The sequence below is a fragment of the Nematostella vectensis genome, chromosome 7 (assembly GCF_932526225.1).
Source record: "Nematostella vectensis chromosome 7, jaNemVect1.1, whole genome shotgun sequence".
NCBI lineage: Eukaryota > Metazoa > Cnidaria > Anthozoa > Actiniaria > Edwardsiidae > Nematostella > Nematostella vectensis.
The window spans coordinates 1,455,456-1,478,362 of record NC_064040.1 but is presented as its reverse complement, the minus strand read 5'-3'; the positions used below and the strand labels follow the sequence as shown (position 1 = coordinate 1,478,362).

The 22,907-nt window shown below is 44.7% G+C and overlaps 2 protein-coding genes across 6 annotated transcripts in view; both read right to left on the bottom strand.

Annotated features, from left to right (window-relative positions):
• Window positions 1-22,756, bottom strand: part of LOC5511937 (tubulinyl-Tyr carboxypeptidase 1) — a 34,012-nt gene extending 11,256 nt beyond the window's left edge. For 2 of the 5 annotated variants that reach the window (XM_032381353.2, XM_048730290.1), the window contains exon 1: window positions 4-1,935. In XM_032381353.2, coding sequence (XP_032237244.2) covers window positions 4-570 — 567 coding nt within the window. In that variant the 5' untranslated portion in view covers window positions 571-1,935. Of the gene's footprint in view, window positions 1-3; window positions 1,936-6,395; window positions 7,954-14,657; window positions 14,747-14,846; window positions 14,931-17,471; window positions 17,552-17,661; window positions 17,708-20,713; window positions 20,808-20,984; window positions 21,063-21,353; window positions 21,429-21,566; window positions 21,624-22,045; window positions 22,141-22,339 lie in introns of those variants that run through there. The other 3 variants (XM_048730293.1, XM_048730292.1, XM_048730291.1) reach the window with 3 other exon arrangements.
• On the bottom strand, window positions 9,131-14,603 carry LOC5511964 (substance-P receptor). Its single transcript, XM_032381356.2, has one exon. The coding sequence runs from the start codon at window positions 11,037-11,039 to the stop codon at window positions 9,957-9,959; it is 1,083 nt and encodes a 360-aa protein (XP_032237247.2). The 5' UTR covers window positions 11,040-14,603; the 3' UTR covers window positions 9,131-9,956.
• Window positions 22,757-22,907: the final 151 nt, after the last annotated feature.

Below are 22,907 nucleotides of genomic sequence, written 5' to 3'. Positions count from 1 at the left end.
TACCTTAGCTGTACAAGAGGAGAAAGGTTCTTCTAGGGTTCTCCATATGATCGGTTGAACCAACCTATAAAATCCTCTTAGGCCTTTACGGTCTTCTGACGCCTTGCGGCCAGGCAAAACACAGTCCGCGTTATTCAATGTATTTTCCGAGTTCAAACTCGCATCTGAGGCATTCCCATTGAATATCCGCAGGTCCTCGATGGCTGTTCTCTGGCGAGTGTATTCAGGCCAGCAACATGGCTCCATTTGTTCCTCATCAATCCCCCAAAACGATAATTCCTCCTCGAATACAGCGCTGCAAACCCCACGCGGACAGTGTAGTTTGCCGGTACGGTAATAGTTGAGAATATCCTCAAAAATGGCCGAGTGGCGGTCAAAGAAGTACTCGTTGTGGCTTGTGTCATACTCTGGGGTCTCGTGCGGTCTCCCCGCGATCCAAGCCAGCCGAGTATCGGGAATGCTAGCGAGAGTACTCTGGAATGTCTCGTACCTTCGTCCCCCCACGTTAATAACAAGCCTACGATCTCCAGGGCTTGTGTAGATGCCATGCGAGACCTCAGTTTTTCTCATGTTCACGAAAAAGTCACATCAGCGCGCGCAAATGGCGGCATGTTCCCAAGCTACGCAATCTAACGATGAATCCATTGACCGTCGGGTGAAATCGGCGACTCATTAAATATTGAAATGACTGCAGCAGCTGCGGCACATTTATACCAAAAGCTCGTCATTAACAACTACCACAAGTTCATTTTTTTTTTTTCAAAAATCTTGTCATGCTTCTAGCGAAAAGTGAACGTGTTCGCTCGTGGCGAATAATGATTGACTCGCGGTTGACACAACGTGCCTATTGCTTGGTATTCACTTTTAATCCGTTGCATCAATTTGTCCATGGATCAATGCGTATTAACTTGAACAATCATTTGCGGGAGGAAATCCTAGCAAAAAACGAGTTGCCAACAAAAGACATATTCGTATTGCCAAATCGTACAATACAAACTAAATAAACCTCAGTAACGTTCATGTCCCTCTAGAGTTTGTTCTTTTTGGTTGATTCACTTTATGTTGACACTACATATACACAGTTTTAACAGTTATTAAACTTGGGCAAAAAGTCATATTTGCCGGGCTATTCATTAACTTTTCATACGAAGATTAAGAATTAAGACAAGATCTTCTCTTCAGATTTGCCTAAGCTTTTTGTGTGCAATAAAATCCTGATATGTGTACTTCTAAGTACAAAATAAACGAACAAAAGTAAGTGGAAGGCGTACGCGGGCTTGCTTAATTAAATACACCGATTTACACTCATTCATCTCACGCTAATGAAAAACCGTGAAATTAGAATTTTGCTTTGCGTTCAGTTTACCCCCGTATCAACCACATCCTTCAAATACCTTGCTCGTGTTTTGAGCGAAAAGAAGCAGGGAAAATAAACACCAAACGAAAGGAAGCACGAAAAATAACAAACTAGTCTCCAACAGGTGAAATTACGTAACACCGGAATACAGCCAACTCACGAGAACACAAACAACATGGCTAAACACAGCTGAAAATGGCTTCAAATGGCCTCAAATATTCACGCGGTGAAGCAAATGTTATCATATTTCTTAAGCAAGATGTAATTTATTATGCAAGGAGATGAAGATATTATATTATAATATCGTCAATTTCGAGTCTTGTAATCAGTAAAACACGAATAAAAAACACAGCAGCAATTAAAAAAAAAAAAAGATAAGACGATAACTCATCCTATTGGGAGGCGACTGTCGCCATGACAAATGACCAGGTTGCCAGCAACGTTTATGCTCAATCATCTGGGAACTACGAGATTAAGGCGGGAAAATCATTGGCGCAATTTATTCAAAATACCAAAGGTGTATGTGAGGTGCGTAGGTGTACAAGGTGTATGTGAGGTGCGCGTGTACAAGGTGTATGAGAGGTGCGCGTGTACAAGGTGTATGAGAGGTGCGTGTGTACAAGGTGTACGAGAGGTGCGTGTGAACAAGGTGTACGAGAGGTGTGTGTGTGAAAGGCGTATGAGAGATACGTGTGTGTACAAGGTGTATAAGAGGTGCGTGTGTACAAGGTGTATGAGAGGTGCGCGTGTACAAGGTGTACGAGAGGTGCGTGTGAACAAGGTGTACGAGAGGTGTGTGTGTGAAAGGCGTATGAGAGATACGTGTGTGTACAAGGTGTATGAGAGGTGCGTGTGTACAAGGTGTATGAGAGGTGCGCGTGTACAAGGTGTCTGAGAGGTGCGCGTGTACAAGGTGTATGAGAGGTGCGTGTGTACAAGGTGTACGAGAGGTGCGTGTGAACAAGGTGTACGAGAGGTGTGTGTGTGAAAGGTGTATGAGAGATACGTGTGTGTACAAGGTGTATGAGAGGTGTGTGTGTGTACAAGGTGTATGAGAGGTGCGCGTGTACAAGGTGTCTGAGAGGTGCGCGTGTACAAGGTGTACGAGAGGTGTGTGTGTACAAGGTGTACGAGAGGTGTGTGTGTACAAGGTGTACGAGAGGTGCGTGTGTACAAGGTGTACGAGAGGTACGTGTGTACAAGGTGTATGAGAGGTACGTGTGTACAAGGTGTACCAGAGGTGCGTGTGTACAAGGTGTACGAGAGGTGCGTGTGTACAAGGTGTTCGAGAGGTGCGTGTGTACAAGGTGTATGCGAGGTGCGTGTGTACAAGGTGTACGAGAGGTGTGTGTGTGAAAGGTGTACGAGAGGTGCGTGTGTACAAGGTGTCTGAGAGGTGCGTGTGTACAAGGTTTACGAGAGGTGCGTGTGTACAAGGTGTACGGGAGGTGCGTGTGTACAAGCTGTACGAGAGGTGCGCGTGTGTACAAGGTGTACGAGAGTTGCGTGTGTACAAGGTGTACGAGAGGTACGTGTGTAAAAGGTGTATGCGAGATACGTGTGTGTACAATGTGTCTGAGAGGTGCGTGTGTACAAGGTGTACGAGAGGTGCGTGTGTACAAGGTGTATGAGAGGTGCGTGCGTACAAGGTGTACGAGAGGTGCGTGTGTACAAGGTGTACGAGAGGTGCGTGTGTACAAGGTGTATGAGAGGTGCGTGCGTACAAGGTGTACGAGAGGTGCGTGTGTACAAGGTGTATGTGAGGTGCCTGTGTACGAGGTGTACGAGAGGTGTGTGTGTGTACAAGGTGTACGAGAGGTGTGTGTGTACAAGGTGTACGAGAGGTGCGTGTGTACAAGGTGTACGAGAGGTGCGTGTGTACAAGGTGTACGAGAGGTGCGTGTGTGTACAAGGTATGTGAGGTGCCTGTGTACAAGGAGTACGAGAGGTGCGTGTGTACAAGGTGTATGTGAGGTGCCTGTGTACAAGGTGTACGAGAGGTGTGTGTGAAAGGTGTATGTGAGGTGCGTAGGTGTACAAGGTGTATGTGAGGTGCGCGTGTGTACAAGGTGTATGTGAGGTGCGTGTGTACAAGGTGTACGAGAGGTGTGTGTGTGTGTGAAAGGTGTACGAGATGTGCGTGTGAACAAGGTGTATGAGAGGTGCGTGTGTACAAGGTGTACGAGAGGTGTGTGTGTACAAGGTGTACGAGAGGTGCGTGTGTACAAGGTGTATGAGAGGTGCGTGTGTACAAGATGTACGAGAGGTACGTGTGTACAAGGTGTATGAGAGGTGCGTGTGTACAATGTGTCTGAGAGGTGCGTGTGTACAAGGTGTATGAGAGGTGCGTGTGTACAAGGTGTATGAGAGGTGCGTGTGTACAAGGTGTATGAGAGGTGCGTGTGTACAAGGTGTATGAGAGGTGCGTGTGTACAAGGTGTACGAGAGGTACGTGTGTACAAGGTGTATGAGAGGTGCGTGTGTACAAGGTGCCTGAGAGGTGCGTGTGTACAAGGTGTATGAGAGGTGTGTGTGTACAAGGTGTACGGGAGGTGCGTGTGTACAAGGTGTATGAGAGGTGCGTGTGTACAAGGTGTATGAGAGGTGTGTGTGTACAAGGTGTACGGGAGGTGCGTGTGTACAAGGTATGTGAGGTGCGTGTGTACAAGGTGTACGAGAGGTGCGTGTGTACAAGGTATGTGAGGTGCGTGTGTACAAGGTGTATGAGAGGTGCGTGTGTACAAGGTGTACGAGAGGTGCGTGTGTGAAAGGTGTACGAGAGGTGCGTGTGTACAAGGTGTCTGAGAGGTGCGTGTGTACAAGGTGTACGAGAGGTGCGTGTGTACAAGGTGTATGAGAGGTGCGTGTGTACAAGGTGTCTGAGAGGTGCGTGTGTACAAGGTGTACGAGAGGTACGTGTGTACAAGGTGTATGAGAGGTGCGTGTGTACAAGGTGTATGAGAGGTGCGTGTGTACAAGGTGTATGAGAGGTGCGTGTGTACAAGGTGTCTGAGAGGTGCGTGTGTACAAGGTGTCTGAGAGGTGCGTGTGTACAAGGTGCCTGAGAGGTGCGTGTGTACAAGGTGTATAAGAGGTGCGTGTGTACAAGGTGTATGAGAGGTGCGTGTGTACAAGGTGTATGAGAGGTGCGTGTGTACAAGGTGTACGAGAGGTACGTGTGTACAAGGTGTATGAGAGGTGCGTGTGTACAAGGTGCCTGAGAGGTGCGTGTGTACAAGGTGTCTGAGAGGTGCGTGTGTACAAGGTGTACGAGAGGTGCGTGTGTACAAGATGTACGTGTGTACAAGGTGTATGAGAGGTGCGTGTGTACAATGTGTCTGAGAGGTGCGTGTGTACAAGGTGTATGAGAGGTGCGTGTGTACAAGGTGTACGAGAGGTGCGTGTGTACAAGGTGTATGAGAGGTGCGTGTGTACAAGGTGTATGAGAGGTGCGTGTGTACAAGGTGTATGAGAGGTGCGTGTGTACAAGGTGTACGAGAGGTACGTGTGTACAAGGTGTATGAGAGGTGCGTGTGTACAAGGTGTATGAGAGGTGCGTGTGTACAAGGTGTATGAGAGGTGCGTGTGTACAAGGTGTCTGAGAGGTGCGTGTGTACAAGGTGTCTGAGAGGTGCGTGTGTACAAGGTGCCTGAGAGGTGCGTGTGTACAAGGTGTATGAGAGGTGCGTGTGTACAAGGTGTATGAGAGGTGCGTGTGTACAAGGTGTATGAGAGGTGCGTGTGTACAAGGTGTCTGAGAGGTGCGTGTGTACAAGGTGCCTGAGAGGTGCGTGTGAACAAGGTGTATGAGAGATGCGTGTGTACAAGGTGTATGAGAGGTGCGTGTGAACAAGGTGTATGAGAGATGCGTGTGTACAAGGTGTATGAGAGGTGCGTGTGTACAAGGTGTCTGAGAGATGCGTGTGTACAAGGTGTCTGAGAGGTGCGTGTGTACAAGGTGTATGAGAGGTACGTGTGTACAAGGTGTACGAGAGGTGCGTGTGTACAAGGTGTCTGAGAGGTGCGTGTGTACAAGGTGTATGAGAGGTGCGTGTGTACAAGGTGTCTGAGAGGTGCGTGTGTACAAGGTGTACGAGAGGTGCGTGTGTACAAGGTGTATGAGAGGTGCGTGTGTACAAGGTGTATGAGAGGTACGTGTGTACAAGGTGTACGAGAGGTGCGTGTGTACAAGGTGTATGAGAGGTGCGTGTGTACAAGGTGTATGAGAGGTACGTGTGTACAAGGTGTATGAGAGGTGCGTGTGTACAAGGTGTCTGAGAGGTGCGTGTGTACAAGGTGTACGAGAGGTGCGTGTGTACAAGGTGTATGAGAGGTGCGTGTGTACAAGGTGTATGAGAGGTACGTGTGTACAAGGTGTACGAGAGGTGCGTGTGTACAAGGTGTCTGAGAGGTGCGTGTGTACAAGGTGTATGAGAGGTGCGTGTGTACAAGGTGTCTGAGAGGTGCGTGTGTACAAGGTGTATGAGAGGTGCGTGTGTACAAGGTGTCTGAGAGGTGCGTGTGTACAAGGTGTATGAGAGGTGCGTGTGTACAAGGTGTCTGAGAGGTGCGTGTGTACAAGGTGTCTGAGAGGTGCGTGTGTACAAGGTGTATGAGAGGTACGTGTGTACAAGGAGTACGAGAGGTACGTGTGTATGTGTTGTAATAGCAATTTTTCCGATTCCGATTTTCTTTAATGGTAAAAGTCTTTATTGATTTTTCCGAGATTATTGCATTAGACACAAAAAAAGATATATAAAAGATAACTTAACATAAACAACAAATAAAAAACCCTCTTACTCTAAATAGATTAAATGAATATTATGATTATTATTTTATCATTATTATTATTATTTTCTTTCTACTAAATTTTATTTCCTTTATAAGTTAGCGATAATAATCTTTTCTTTATAATTAATATTATTTCCTTTATAAGCTAGCTTTGATATTTTTATCTTTATAATTAATATTATTTCCTTTATAAGCTAGCGCTTTTGTCGTCTGGATGATTGTTCTTTTTTTTTTTTTTTTTTTTTTGCTGTTTTCTCTTCATAGAGAAATAATATTTCTCACATTAGAACTTGAAATCAACAAAGGTGTCAATTAAGGATGCTAGATAAAATATCATCACTAACGTGTGGGAGTTTCCGGAGCCAGAGTGATGCCGAAGGGCGTCTTGATTTATTCATAGAAAAGATTTGAACGATAACTAATAATTTACACGTGAGATTTCGACACCCTATTTCCCGATGAGTCGACTTGATAGCAAGTCCGCCTTAACATCGCCGCGAGGAGATTAGCGCGATCTCACGCGCATGCGCACAGCAACAGAACAAACAAAAAAAACACGACTACCCGCAAAACGTCGAATCCATGAATGGATCACTGGGTTGGTACTTCATGTATAACCTCATGAATGGATTGCTTTCTTTTAACTTTCACTTAAAGGGCCTTACCGAAATAGAACGCTTAAGGTAAAATTAACGAGGTTTCTAATCATTGCAAAAATTTTATTAAAAAAATCTAAAAAGCATGTTCTACTAACGCGTCCAATAGATTTTACCACTTGGCTGAGTGGCCAATCATGAAATCTGGTCACTTCACAGTAATCCGCAAAGACAATATCTGAGTAGATAACCATCTCTTTTCTCCGATGAGAAAGCCTACCTGATATAGGTCTGATTCAGCACCTCAAGGGTCCAATTAGAGGTTTACAGCATATGAGAGAATGACGCACGATATCGTGACAATCGCCTCACGTGCCAGATCACGTGACTTTATCATATGGAATATATGGAACTCTTTTTCTTGCTATTCCTTTATAGCCAATTTATTGCATCTTTCTTTGTCATGCCACGAGTGTGTTATCAGTATTGGTCCAGGTATGCATTTAGAAATAAATTAGAGAATACGAGCTACTGCTGTTCCGATAAAGAAATGGGGAAAAAGCTGGAGATTGTTTGTCATAAGGGTTGATCTCTTTGTGGGGAAATATTTGCGACTGAACTTGAATTCTTACTGAGTGTTTGTGGTTTTCGGTGCCAGAGGCAAAATATAAACGGCGATATTCCGTCAAACTCCATACCAAAACATAAAAGAAAACAATTTAAAGCAACTTATTGTGTTGGATCGCTCTATGTTTCTTGGACGTTTTATGAACTATTTTAAAGATTTCACTGTTGGTCTTTAGGCCCATATCCAGACGCTGTTTTAAAACAAATGATTATTTTTTTATCAGTAGGAAGGAACTTTTCCTTGAGCAATTACCAAATATATATTGTGATGTCCCTTTCTAGTCTAGTTTGTCGTTACTGAGTATATATTTTATATTACGTTATGTAGAATGGCCATTATGTAGTCACAGTACGTTTTAATAATATCGTAACGCAGAAATACCCCAGAGAGATCAAATCTTCGATAAAGACAATCTCACAGGAGTTCAATATTTGTTCTGAGACCAGGATAAGATAACCCGGATTATCTAGTGAGCTTGTAATCTCTCTGACGAAAACCAGTGTGGGGACACAAAGCGGAAGAGATTGATGCCAACAAGCTGCCCTCACGGTTTCTCTAGAAGGGAAATCCCCATTGAACTTCTATAGAAGGAAAAAAAAATAATGTAGACCTAAACACATATACATAAAAGGGCTTATACGAAAGGCAAAAGATTTGTTGTAAACAAGCTTATCTCTGAGATATATTAGGCCTTATATCAAAAGCAATAGATTTGTTATAAATGGTTATCTCTGAGATATATTAGGCCTTATATGAAAGCATCCTCGCAAAACCAGAGGGTTAAGGTCACAGGCGCGAGAACAAGGCCTGCGGAGGGGGTAGAGGGCGGGAGATAAGGCTAAAGATAAAGGAACAAGAAGAAGTCTTCTCTTTCGTTTCTCTTCTCTCCCGCCCCCTCCGCAGCCTCGTTCTCGCGCCTCGTTACGCCGACCCCGACGCGCTAGGTCCCCGAGGATGTAATGATTGACAGGTGCATCTGGGTTTGTAAAAAAATAGCATTTCTTCCATACGGACATTTGTGCGACTCCAGAACGCCGAGAATCTCCTATCGGTATCACCTTCTTAATTTCCTTAAAACTGATCACGACTACATGGTCTCAATTTCCAGACGACATGACTAAAAACACGTTTTTAAAGCACTTGGTAGACTTCTTTACCAGTGATATTTCCGGCTGAGTAACCAATCCTTTCTCTGCGCTAGCAATATGCAGCAAAGCGAAGGTTCTAGAGCTTGATTCAGTTTGCTCCATCTCATTCACGAGCGGGTCTGCGATTCTAATATCCTGAAACATTTGCCATCGGAACCGGTGCGTGAAGTGGGCTATTCATCTGATAGTGTGTAGCCTTTTATACTCTCACGCGAAGATTTCGATTTCAAAAGCCCCTCTCAGAGAGGGAGATTCTAGTTACCGTGGTTACGGCAGAGAGATGTTCTATCGAGTTCACCGCAAGTCATACAAGTCTCATGTCGCGAACCACGTGACACATGTAAAACACATGCGTATAGATAAAATATAAAAAAGAAATACTATTGCTGAATACTAGCTAATGGGGGTTAGCTCAGAAAATAAATACTACTGCTGAAAACTAACTAATGGGGGTTTGCTCAGAAAAGGAATACTACTTCAAATGTCATTTGACTCTATACTCGACCTTGTGACTAGGAAGCTTGACTAATCTTAGTCGAAAATAGAACGAAGAGTAAAACACAGTTGTCATATAAGCAGATGTGAAAGTCAAAACATATTATAGCGCTGATAGTTTGACTCTGTTTTAATGCGCCGTTGAGAGGGTGAAAAATGCTCCAATCCACTACAATGCTATTAGGCATGTGGTGTCTACGAATGATATCAAATGTGTTTTGCAACTAATTCTTAAAATTCCCATCAAAGGAGATGCCTTGAGAAGCCTAACATGCAAATCCCGGGGTAATGAAAGGTGTGCCCAGCGTGGTATACCGCCGTAAGGTTTCTTGCTACGTGCACCCGCAGTTTGTGTACTTAAAACCAGGCCACAGCCTGCCTTAGAGGCGGGGGATACAACACAAAACAGCGAAAATGATTCCATTCCCACGAACAGTTGGGTGCTACGGGCGGCGAATCTGTTCCCACGAACAGCGGGGATGCTACGGGCGGCGAATCTGTAAATAAACTTGAGCCTCAACCACCTAAAGTACTTGGCGGTTACCAAGATGAGCTTCTTATCTGTATAATCATGTGCTACGTATCCGCGATAGGGATTACACAATCCTCTTCAATACATGTAAACAATCATAACCTTATATAAACCCAATGGTCTTCTATTCGTTTTATAACTTCCAAGCGCATTTTTTGCCGCTCTCTATCACAACCAGGCTCGCCCTACTCGTATATATTTTGCCCCCTCTTTATTTGCACGGTATTTTTGTCCCTCAATCACGTTCAGGCTCGCCCTACTCGTATATTTTTGCCCTCTCTTTATTTGTGCGGTACTTTTGCCCCTCTCTATCACGACATGGCTCGCCCTACTCGTATATTTTTTGCCTTTTCTTTATTTGCACGGTACTTTTGACCCTCTCTATCACGACCAGGCTCGCGTATTTTGTTCACGCGCTCCTTACTCGCACCATGTATGTTTTTCGCTTTAATGGCGACGGGGCTTCGTGGAGTGGAACAGGACGGAATATTGATGACAGTGTGAGCTCCTCCTTTCGCAGGCAGTTGTTCTTTAAAGTTGTAATAGCGTACATGTAGCCCAGGCGGAATTGTCGGTTCAATGCCCCGTACAGAAGAGGGTTCACCATACTGTTCGCGAGTGCCATGAGAACTAGAAACGTCTTGAGCGCCACGGGGCCTTCCCTGTTAAACACGCTGAGAACCAGGAAGGTACTGTAAGGCATAACACAAATGAAATAGGAGAACACCACGGCTAGCAGCATGCGAATCACCCGCGTGTTCCGCTTGCGAATCGTCATGGACGCCCTGTGGTTGCAGCTTTTGAGCTGGTTGTGTCGCATTGTCACTATGATCTTCAAATAGACCACGAGCATGACGAGGAGAGGAAAGGCGAACTGAATCAGAAAAAGAAGCACGAAGTAAACCTGCTCCAGGTGGCGAGTGGGCCACGCGTCCGTACAGACGACCTTCCCGCCTTTCTCCGCCGTCGACATGTACGTATTGAGAGGGAATGTGACGAGGAATGAGAGGACCCATATCGCTAGCACCGTCAGCTTTAGCTGCTTGGTTGTCACCTTTCCCCTCAGTGGGTGCACCACGGCGCGGTATCTCTCAAGGCTGACGGCCAGTAGAAACGCGCTGGACGCGGTGGTGAAGGTGTACGTTAGTGGGGGAATGAACTTACACAGCGCGTACCCAAACGGCCACTGGTACCTATTTTCCTGGTATGCAAGCCTAAACGGCAGGTTGATGGTGACTACGGCCAAATCTGCTATCGCCAAGTTGGCCAAAAAGTAGTTGTATCGCGCCCGTAATCGGCGTTTAGCTACCAACCACACGACCATCGAGTTCCCGGTTGCGCCAACCAGAAACACAATGGCATAACACAACAACTTGAAGATGCGAAGTCCGTCACTATCTCGCATTCTCAGCCCGGTCTTACTAAGAGTAGCGTTGCCACAATTCGTAAGCGAGTCCTGAATGGACAAAGTCGTCAAGTTCAAGCAATCCATCCTGTTACAAGCAGAAGCGGTAATTCCTTTGTCTCTTTAAACTCGCCCCGCTTTCCGACACATTTTGAAGAACTGATATTTTAAATTGCCCGTTTCGCTGAGACGAGAAACACTTAGATCGTAATTCAATTTTGTAAGCGTTTTGTTTCCCTGCTTGCTATTAAGTGATTCCTTTTGAGTCCACAGCCTAAACACTCTTTTACACGTGCCGGCAACCAAGCAGTCGCCGCGAGCACGGCTACAAGCTGCTGTACCTGAGTAATAAGTTGCGTACGTGTCGGTCTTGGCGTACCGCGGACGAGTCTTCCCAGGGGTTATCCCCGGTCTCTGATGAATGCACTATGTGTGACGCGAAGACTCAATAATCCTAAATCATCAGTGAAGCGCGCCTTTGAATGAGACTCTTCTTGGAGTAGAAAAAATGACGATAATAGTTCAATCTTGGCACTTAATATCAAAATGTTGTGGTCGCGTCCTTTGGTTTGTTCTATTTGCACACGCACGCATGGGAATTAGTAAACAAGTGTTCTGGCTTTCCAGACGAAAGCAGCGACGTTTTCTTACGCGATGTGCGACATCAACACCACAAGTGTTAAGTTACAGAAGCCATTAACATATACACACAAATTCCATCTCGGGAAATGGGTATAATAACTATGATAGCACGGTATTTTTCAAAACATACAGATCTTATCGTCACTTTGAATCTCCCGTTGTGACGTTACTTTTCCATACTATGAGCTGGTCTTCCGCCGCAAAAAATGCCAATTTCTCAATTTCTTAAGAAAACTTGTTTACATCTCAGATTGATTGCAATTATTGAAGAAATGATGGCGATATTTCTATTTCTTGGGGGGTTATCGCAACTCGATGAAATGCAAGAATGTAGAGACTTTCTGTGAGAATTCCCATCTATCTGCACGGCTATACAGCTCACATGCTCAAATGGCTATTACTTTAGTAGTCCTTCAACTTCTAAAGCTGTGTTATCAGATGCCAGCTAGCACACAGTTTAGAACAGTCTCATATCACGGCAGAGTGGGGACATTTTCATCATGTTTAGACAAGGGGGAAAATATGGATGCTAAAAAAACAGTGAGATCTTTATATAACCATATAAGCCATTAACCTTTATATCGACAGGTGCTCATGACAACCGCATAAGAATCTCGAGGCTGTCAATTGAGCTTAACGAGGTCTTCTGTTATTATCAAATTTCGCACGAAATATCATCACTAAAAAATGTGACTCCTACAACAATATTCGGAGATAATTTAAATAAATCCAGGCAATAACCTGATTTGATAACAATCTCCACTGTGCGTGTAACGAGGACGAAGGCAAATATGATAGAATGATAGATGACATTTTCATGCGCGGGATAATGCCCAATATACGGCAATTCAATCGGAAATTATTGATATCAAATACAGAATTTGACCTTTTCGCTAGTTAATTTTTAAAAGACGTAAGTATAGATTCGGCGATATTACATTACAATGTTATATCCTATATTCATTTTAACAATGGAAGAAAATCCCCACCAAAAGACAAAATAGATCACACTATTTAGAAATAATATACACGACAAAAATAATGCAGCTTAACTTGGTAACCATTATAGCACCACAATCCAATTATATTCTATATTCAGCGGCTGCTGAGAAAGTAACGGTCCACTTGATGAGCCGATCGAAAAATTTAACGAAACAACAAAACACAAAAGAGAAGAAAAGTGAAATGTATGCTGCGTATATCGTATACTGGGATCCGTATACTACATCTCTCTAATTACTTAAATAACTAGTCAGATAAAAGTTTAATTAATGAAATGACTAAATACGAATAACTCTGATAATAAAGTAAATGGAAATGATTAGTATCGTATAAGATACCATGATTTGTGCTCGAGCGATTAGAGAATCAAAATAGTCAAATAACACGAAACGTGAGGTTTGATTAATAATAGTGGCATTAGCTTCGGGTTAAAAACAATAAAAGCTAAAAAGGCCTATGAATTCTAGAAAAAAGAAGCAATTGTCTGGTGACTTCGAATGAAAGAAGGATGTTTTTCGACGAGCTTGGTTTCCATAGCGATGACAATGATTATAAACAAATCGGCATCAATATCACATATAAGGAAATATTGCTTTTGATTGGATTTGGCTCTATAATTCCTAACTAATAAACTCACTCATTAATTCATGGTAACACAATTGATGCAAATGATCTAGTGTGAACTTTAACAGAGAATTTTTGGTTTATATCACACTAAAGTGTGGATCACAAATCACGCAAATCATATCTTCTTAATCCCCTCTGCTACATACGTACTTCACACGAGTACGGCCAAGAACCACGGTGTCATCGGAGGCTAATACGGCGATAGCACGTCTTCTCTACTTGATATAGAAACTCGTGGACAATAAAAGACGGGAAGTTATTAGAGCAGCTTAAAGAATCAAGATTTTTTTTTGAAGTTTCAATAGCTTTATTAGACAACATAGATGCCCAATGGGGTCATACGTAAACGGGCACGAGGCCCATGCACGACGTACCCCCAAATAAACAAATTGGAAATAAAATGAATATAAAAACTAATTGTGTTGGCAGTCACAGTTCTTTGCGATGGACCATGTACAGGGTAAGTCTACGTTGAATACATTGGCAAGTAGGGTCTGATAACGATCATTTAGGAAATGTTCAAGCGCGAGAAGGCCAGAGAACTTATCAAGCTGCGTTAAGTTACATACGAGATTCCATGGTTTTACGATTGAAATAAGATGCTTGAAACGTATTTGTTCTGCAAAGCGCCGGAGATAAAGTTAAGGTTGGGTTCAGTTTATGAATACGATTATGATTTACAAAAGTGACAAATGGTTGAACATTCAGGTAGGTCATTTCGAAGTTACACTTATTTCACTTTGTGGATTTGAGCACACAAGGCTAAGTCCAAAATGCGTATTATCCTTGAGCCGTATTCAATGCAAATGCATCCAAATTAATCAAGTCGATTGTTTCATCTTTATTTGCATGCACTTGCATCCAATACGGCCCATGGATAAAACGACGTTTGAACTTAGCCTAAGATGAATTAAAATCTTAAAAATTACCCGGTACCATGACAACATGCACACTGTGATCTTTTACCCGGAGGTCGTAAGTTATCACGGATTCAAATGTGTGTTTTTTGTAATCAGCAAAAGTTTATCTTTTTTTGTTGTTTAGATGCCGGCATTGCTCTCGCACGAAAAACACGAGCTCGCGTGTATTATATCATTATTTTCAAACAAGAAATCGTGTGTTTTGCTTTTAAGAAAATACATAGCCAAATTTTATAGAAACAGACACATTATTTGTTGACGAAAAGTGTTGAATTTTTTAAAACCACGCGGTCCACACGGTATTTTTATAGTTTTTGTGTAATTTTTCCGGTGATTTGATTGGTTCATATCTTTTGAACTGTTTGTAAGCAAATTAGCGTCCAGTAATACTGCACTAAAAAACCTTTTTCCTGTACTGAATTACCTGAAAACTTAATTGAAAACTGATTATTACGTTTGCAAAAAGTTTTCTACACTAGGGTTTTGTCCTCATCAGAAAGGCCATTTTACTTACTTTGATTCATAATCAGACTGCTATTTGCCACTTTGCTGTTTGTTTCCATTCGCCTCTTTCCTCGGTGACGTCACAGTATACGGACTGACCTGATTGGGTAAAGAGATAAAGGTGACGCCACAGTATACAGACAGTGTATTACATCAAATCAAACAATCAACACCCACCCCTCCCTTTCCTATCACGTACCGTGGTCCGAAGTTCTCTGGAGTATTTTTCTAAAATCTTCTTCATATCAGAGGCACTCAATTTTGCTGGACTCAACGCTAGGTACTGAAACAAAAGAAGCTAAGCTAAATAAGAAGAAAAGGAAGGAAGACCATGATGATGTATAAACACTACACTCACTCAGTTACAATAGGAGTTAGAGGTCATGTGACAACACCCTTCTCCCCGCTTATCCAAACCACTTCCTGCTACACCCCACTCCCTACTAACCCCACCCCACTCCCTACTACCCCCACACCATTCCCTACTACCCTTACCCCGCTCCCTACTATCACCACTCCACTCCTTACTATCCCCACCCCACCCCACTCACTACTAACCCCGCCCCACTCCCTACTATCCCCAACCCACTCCCTACTACCCTCACCCCACTCCCTACTGTCCCCACCCCACTCCCTACTACCCCCACCCCCTCCCTACTACCCCCACCCCACTCCCTACTATCCCCACCCCACTATCCCCACCCCACTCCCTACTACCCCACCCCACTTCCTACTATCCCCACTACCTACTAACCCACCCCACTCCCTACTACCCCCACCCCACTCCCTACTACCCCCACCCCACTCCCTACTACCCCCACCCCCTCCCTACTACCCCCACCCCCCACCCCACTCCCTACTACCCCCACCCCCTCCCTACTACCCCCACCCCACTCCCTACTATCCCCAACCCACTATCCCCACCCCACTCCCTACTACCCCACCCCACTTCCTACTACCCCCACCCCACTCCCTACTATCCCCACCCCACTCCCTACTACCCCCACCCCACTCCCTACTACCCCCACCCCCTCCCTACTACCCCCACCCCCTCCCTACTACCCCCACACCATTCCCTACTACCCTTACCCCACTCCCTACTATCACCACTCCACTCCCTACTATCCCCACCCCACCCCACTCACTACTAACCCCGCCCCACTCCCTACTATCCCCAACCCACTCCCTACTACCCTCACCCCACTCCCTACTGTCCCCACCCCACTCCCTACTACCCCCACCCCCTCCCTACTACCCCCACCCCACTACCTACTATCCCCACCCCACTATCCCCACCCCACTCCCTACTACCCCACCCCACTTCCTACTATCCCCACTACCTACTAACCCCCCCACTCCCTACTACCCCCACCCCACTCCCTACTACCCCCACCCCACTCCCTACTACCCCCACCCCCTCCCTACTACCCCCACCCCCCACCCCACTCCCTACTACCCCCACCCCACTCCCTACTACCCCCACCCCCTCCCTACTACCCCCACCCCACTCCCTACTATCCCCAACCCACTATCCCCACCCCACTCCCTACTACCCCACCCCACTTCCTACTACCCCCACCCCACTCCCTACTATCCGCACCCCACTCCCTACTACCCCCACCCCACTCCCTACTACCCCCACCCCCTCCCTACTACCCCCACCCCCTCCCTACTACCCCCACCCCACTCCCTACTACCCCCACCCCACTCCCTACTACCCCCACCCCCTCCCTACTACCCCCACCCCACTCCCTACTACCCCCACCCCCTCCCTACTACACCCACCCCACTCCCTACTACCCCCACCCCACTCCCTACTGTCCCCACCCCACTCCCTACTACCCCCACCCCACTCCCTACTACCCCCAACCCACTCCCTACTATCCCCAATCCCTAACTATGCCCACCCCACTCCCTACTATCCCCACCCCACTCCCTACTACCCCCACCCCACTCCCTACTACCCCCACCCCCTCCCTACTACCCCCACCCCCTCCCTACTACCCCCACCCCACTCCCTACTACCCCCACCCCACTCCCTACTACCCCCACCCCCTCCCTACTACCCCCACCCCACTCCCTACTACCCCCACCCCCTCCCTACTACACCCACCCCACTCCCTACTACCCCCACCCCACTCCCTACTGTCCCCACCCCACTCCCTACTACCCCCACCCCACTCCCTACTACCCCCAACCCACTCCCTTCTATCCCCAATCCCTAACTATGCCCACCCCACTCCCTACTACCCCCAACCCACTCCCTACTATCCCAACCCCACTATCCCCACCCCACTCCCTACTACCCCACCCCACTTCCTACTACCCCCACCCCACTCCCTACTATCCCCACCCCACTCCCTACTACCCCCACCCCACTCCCTACTACCCCCACCCCCTCCCTACTACCCCCACCCCCTCCCTACTACCCCCACCCCACTCACTACTACCCCCACCCCACTCCCTACTACCCCCACCCCCTCCCTACTACCCCCACCCCACTCCCTACTACCCCCACCCCCTCCCTACTACACCCACCCCACTCCCTACTACCCCCACCCCACTCCCTACTGTCCCCACCCCACTCCCTACTACCCCCACCCCACTCCCTACTACCCCCAACCCACTCCCTACTATCCCCAATCCCTAACTATGCCCACCCCACTCCCTACTACCCCCACCCCACTCCCTACTACCCCCACCCCACTCCCTACTACCCCCAACCCACTCCCTACTATCCCCAATCCCTAACTATGCCCACCCAACTCCCTACTACCCCCACCCCACTACTATATACACACTAGCTGTTTCTCCTGTCTCGTACCTTCCAATGAATTTTCTCACAGCTGTGGAGATCATGTACTATGGGTAGACTTAACTTGATTTTCTTAACAGAATGAAGGTCTGGAAAAGGGAGGAGTTAGGAGGTATGTGAGACAGGTAGTATCACCTGTGCATGTGTAAACATTTTCATTTTAATGCACGCAAGACATGCGCTGTTATTGGTCACTTACAGTTGCCGTAGGATTCCACAAAGTCGTTAAGGAGATCACAGAGAGACTGCAATAAAACGAAGCTACTGTAGCTCACAAACATTAACACTGCTTATGGACACGCTATGCAGAACTAAGGACGCAATAGAGAGTATTGCGTGCGCATCAGTTGCATAAGTCAACAATGCCAAAATGCACCATGCCTGACCAAATATGGCACGCCAGTGAGAATACTATATAAAAGGATCACAATTTATTTATTGAATTTCCTTCACTGATAATGGCACGGAAGACAGAACAGAGCACGGATCCAGTTTAAGTGCCTCCTTGAGTATATGGTTAGTAAGAATTGTAAGAACTGGTAATGGGGGTGGTCACTGCTAGAGGGTTTATTCTGTCCCCAGCCATTCTTTTTTGTCCCATCGATTGAGGTGAATGCAATGCAGCTTGAAGAGACGGGACCTCCGGTTTAGTGTCCTTATCCGTGAAGACTTGAAACACGGAAGAATAACTTTAACCCACTTGTGACACAAAATTGGAATCAAGGCAGGAACCCGGAAAAAATCCCTAGTTTGAGCCAGGATTCGGACCTTAGCCACAGCGGTGAGAGGCCGACGTGCTACATATTAAGGCACCCATGCTACAGTATCACAATGTTAGGCCAAGGAGGTAACTATGGAAACAGATGAAACTGTTAGACCAAGGAGGTTACTATGGAAACAGATGAAACTGTTAGGCCAAGGAGGTTACTATGGAAACAGATGAAACTGTTAGGCCAAGGAGGTTACTATGGAAACAGATGAAACTGTTAGGCCAAGGAGGTTACTATGGAAACAGATGAAACTGTTAGGCCAAGGAGGTTACTATGGAAACAGATGAAACTATTAGGCCAAGGAGGTTACTATGGAAACAGATGAAACTGTTAGACCAAGGAGGTTACTATGGAAACAGATGAAACTGTTAGGCCAAGGAGGTTACTATGGAAACAGATGAAACTGTTAGGCCAAGGAGGTTACTATGGAAACAGATGAAACTGTTAGGCCAAGGAGGTTACTATGGAAACAGATGAAACTGTTAGGCCAAGGAGGTTACTATGGAAACAGATGACACTGTTAGACCAAGGAGGTTACAAAAGAAACAGATGAAACTGTTAGACCAAGGAGGTTACAAAAGAAACAGATGAAACTGTTAGACCAAGGAGGTTACAAAAGAAACAGATGAAACTGTTAGACCATGAAGGTTACAAAAGAAACAAATGACACTGTTAGACCAAGGAGGTTACAAAAGAAACAGATGAAACTGTTAGGCCAAGGAGGTTACTATGGAAACAGATGAAACTGTTCTACCAAGGAGGTTACAAAAGAAACAGATGAAACTGTTAGACCAACGAGGTTACAAAAGAAACAGATGAAACTGTTAGACTATGAAGGTTACAAAAGAAACAGATGAAACTGTTAGACCAAGGAGGTTACAAAAGAAACATATGAAACTGTTAGACCAAGGAGGTTACAAAAGAAACAGATGAAACTGTTAGACTATGAAGGTTACAAAAGAAACAGATGAAACTGTTAGACCAAGGAGGTTACAAAAGAAACAGATGAAACTGTTAGACCAAGGAGGTTACAAAAGAAACAGATGAAACTGTTAGACCAAGGAGTTACAAAAGAAACAGATGAAACTGTTAGACCATGAAGGTTACAAAAGAAACAAATGAAACTGTTAGACCAAGGAGGTTACAAAAGAAACAGATGAAACTGTTAGACCAACGAGGTTACAAAAGAAACAGATGAAACTGTTAGACCAAGGAGGTTACAAAAGAAACAGATGAAACTGTTAGACCATGAAGGTTACAAAAGAAACAAATGACACTGTTAGACCAAGGAGGTTACAAAAGAAACAGATGAAACTGTTAGACCAAGGAGTTACAAAAGAAACAGATGAAACTGTTAGACCAAGGAGGTTACAAAAGAAACAGATGAAACTGTAAGACCAAGGAGGTTACAAAAGAAACAGATGACAATGTTAGACCAAGGAGGTTACAAAAGAAACAGATGACAATGTTAGACCAAGGAGGTTACAAAAGAAACAGATGAAACTGTTAGACCATGAAGGTTACAAAAGAAACAAATGACACTGTTAGACCAAGGAGGTAACTATGGAAACAGATGAAACTGTTAGACCAAGGAGTTACAAAAGAAACAGATGAAACTGTTAGACCAAGGAGGTTACAAAAGAAACAGATGAAACTGTTAGACCAAGGAGGTTACAAAAGAAACAGATGACAATGTTAGACCAAGGAGGTTACAAAAGAAACAGATGAAACTGTTAGACCAAGGAGGTTACAAAAGAAACAGATGACAATGTTAGACCAAGGAGGTCACAAAAGAAACAGATGAAACTGTTAGACCAAGGAGGTTACAAAAGAAACAGGTGAAACTGTTAGACCATGAAGGTTACAAAAGAAACAAATGACACTGTTACACCAAGGAGGTTACAAAAGAAACAGATGAAACTGTTAGACCAAGGAGGTTACAAAAGAAACAGATGAAACTGTTAGACCAAGGAGGTTACAAAAGAAACAGATGAAACTGTTAGACCAAGAAGGTTATTATAGAAACGGATGACACTGTTAAACAAAGGTTACTATAGAAACAGATGACACTGTTAACTTTAACCCTTTCTTAGCTACGAATATGCTACTGAGCTCAAGTGTGTGACAATGTTCAGAGACACTAAGAGTGCCTGCGGCTGGGAATTTTAAAATACAGCTTTGCATGACGAGAATTCCCTTGGTAACAGCAAAAATAATTTCGCGCATGCTCAACGGGATTCGGAAGCGGCTGTCGGCAGAGGTTTCTCCTGTGGACACCAGTTTATTTCCGGTTGATTATGGAACAATCTCGCTTGTTAAATAGCGCAGATTCTAATAAATTCTATTGTCTTTAACAGTTGAGGTTTCCATTTGACCTCCGCAAGTAAACTGGTGACAATGCGACTTTAACTCCCAATGATTAGCAATGGGTTAATTAACACTATAGAAGAACTCAGATTAAATTTCACCCTGCCTACATACCTTGAAGGTCAGCGGTTTGTACATGAGATCATCACGTCGACTCAGTCCCAGTGCCCCATATTTGCCGTTTGCGTGTACACCAAGAACAACATGTCTTTGAAAAAAGACAACAACATGTCTTCAAGACGTCACCCAGGGGAATAAGACTACTTCTTTTAGGAAGTGATATTCTGCTACTTATGTAGCTAAGCACACACTATTCTATCTTTTGTATGACTACATGTGTAGATATGAAGATGTGTGTTATACACAGCTAGTCAGAATGCCATACCGATATATACTGGAGCCGAACTGGGTCTTGAAGCCTATCGTGAACCTCTGCAGCTCAGACATACTGCTGGTCAGATAACTGGTTGAATGGGTTAACAAGCACAATAACTATTCAAATGAGAATGGGTACAAGTTCGCCGAGATAAGAAATCAGGCTAAACACTGACCAACAATCAGGCCAAGAGCATCTGGACAAGAAAAAAAAAGTCACTTTTTTAAAGTTACTGTGGCAGTTCGCTCAAAATTATAGTACTATATTTTTCCTGTGAAGGACGTTGGACAAAATCCCTTGTAATCTATTTGAAATTTCTTTTTCTTTGACTAAAATTTATTTTCCTGCTTTGATAACCTGGTATGTGGTTGAGGATACAGTGAGACAATGACAGCCTCTAGACACTTGATCGGGAGGGACTCTTTGATGATTTCCCGAGCCGTATCCATCAGTCTGAGAAGTAAAAAACTTTGAGTGTCTGAACTTCAAAGGGTATTTTTCATCCCATTGCCTTCTGGACGCCCCTGAAACTCAGACAAACTGTGTTGGGTTCATCATTACTATGGTTAACTCACGCATGCAGTCACTTACCCTGTATATGGACGATACTTCTTGATCTCGAATAGTTGTGTTCCAGTGTGGTTATATCTTGTGAAGATATCAAGGAATAACAGTATTAAAAGAAAGCAAAGATATACATCTGACAAATAGAGGAGTATCAGAAATACACTATAAGCCAAGTGGATTGATTACCCCCTGTTGATAGATTATGAATTACATGGGTTCACAGTTGGTGGGTATATGAACTACATGGGCTCATAATTGGTGAGTACATGAACTACATGGGTTTACAGTTGGTGGGTATATGAACTACATGGGCTCATAATTGGTGAGTACATGAACTACATGGGTTCACAGTTAGTGGGTATATGAACTACATGGGTTCACAGTTGGTGGGTATATGAACTTCATGGGTTCATAATTGGTGGGTATATGAACTTCATGGGTTCACGGTTGGTGGGTATATGAACTACATGGGTTGACAGTTCACGGTTGGTGGATAAGGATACTGCAACTGCTGCAAATACTTCTGAATCAGGACAAGCTTCTCGGACACAGTCAGCACACAAGATGGCGAGAAGACTGGGGCCGAGGCATAAGGTACCTGGGGATAACAAGCATTTTTCAGGTTTCAGCAAAAGATGAGTTGGTTGGCTGTGTGATACAAGACATGAATAAGCATGTAGATTTAGTTAGGCTTGAGGGACGTTTTCTCAAACAAATGCTTTTTACACACTAGGCTTTGTAATTTCCGTCTGGAAGGATCTAGCCCTAGTCCCTCCATTACTACCTTAATACTGTACCTCCTCCAAGTCGGCTTTTTCTCTGATCTTATAAACCATCTTCATCCCGTCTGGGTGGATCTTCTCTACATGAGTCCACATGCGTTCCCAGGTTTTGGTTGAGATCGGGAACCCGTCCTTATTGACGTAGAAATACCCCCCTCCGTTCTCTAGCCTGGGAGGGGATTCCGTATCTCGTTCACAGTTGCTACAATCGGCTTCTTCGTCCTCCATTCTGAGTTCAGCTGGTGTTAACTTAAAAATTCTTCAAACTGTACAATAATTCTTACGATTAGAGGTCTCCGATTATTCCTAGAACGCGACATCTGTATGATTCTAATGCATAGAAAGAGTACAATTACCAAAACTTGATCGTCCCGCCATTTCTCGTATCAATTTCATTGTTGACGTTGTTATCAGTTGCCGAGGAGCGATCGAGCCTAGCCTCGATATCACGCATAGTGAACAACCGCTGATAAAGAGCCAACACTATCGCACACTCAGACACAGAATTTTATTTAAAATCCTTGTTTTTGTTGTTAATTCTGCTTGTAGTTCTGCCTTTCTTCTATTATGAGGAGAAACAGAA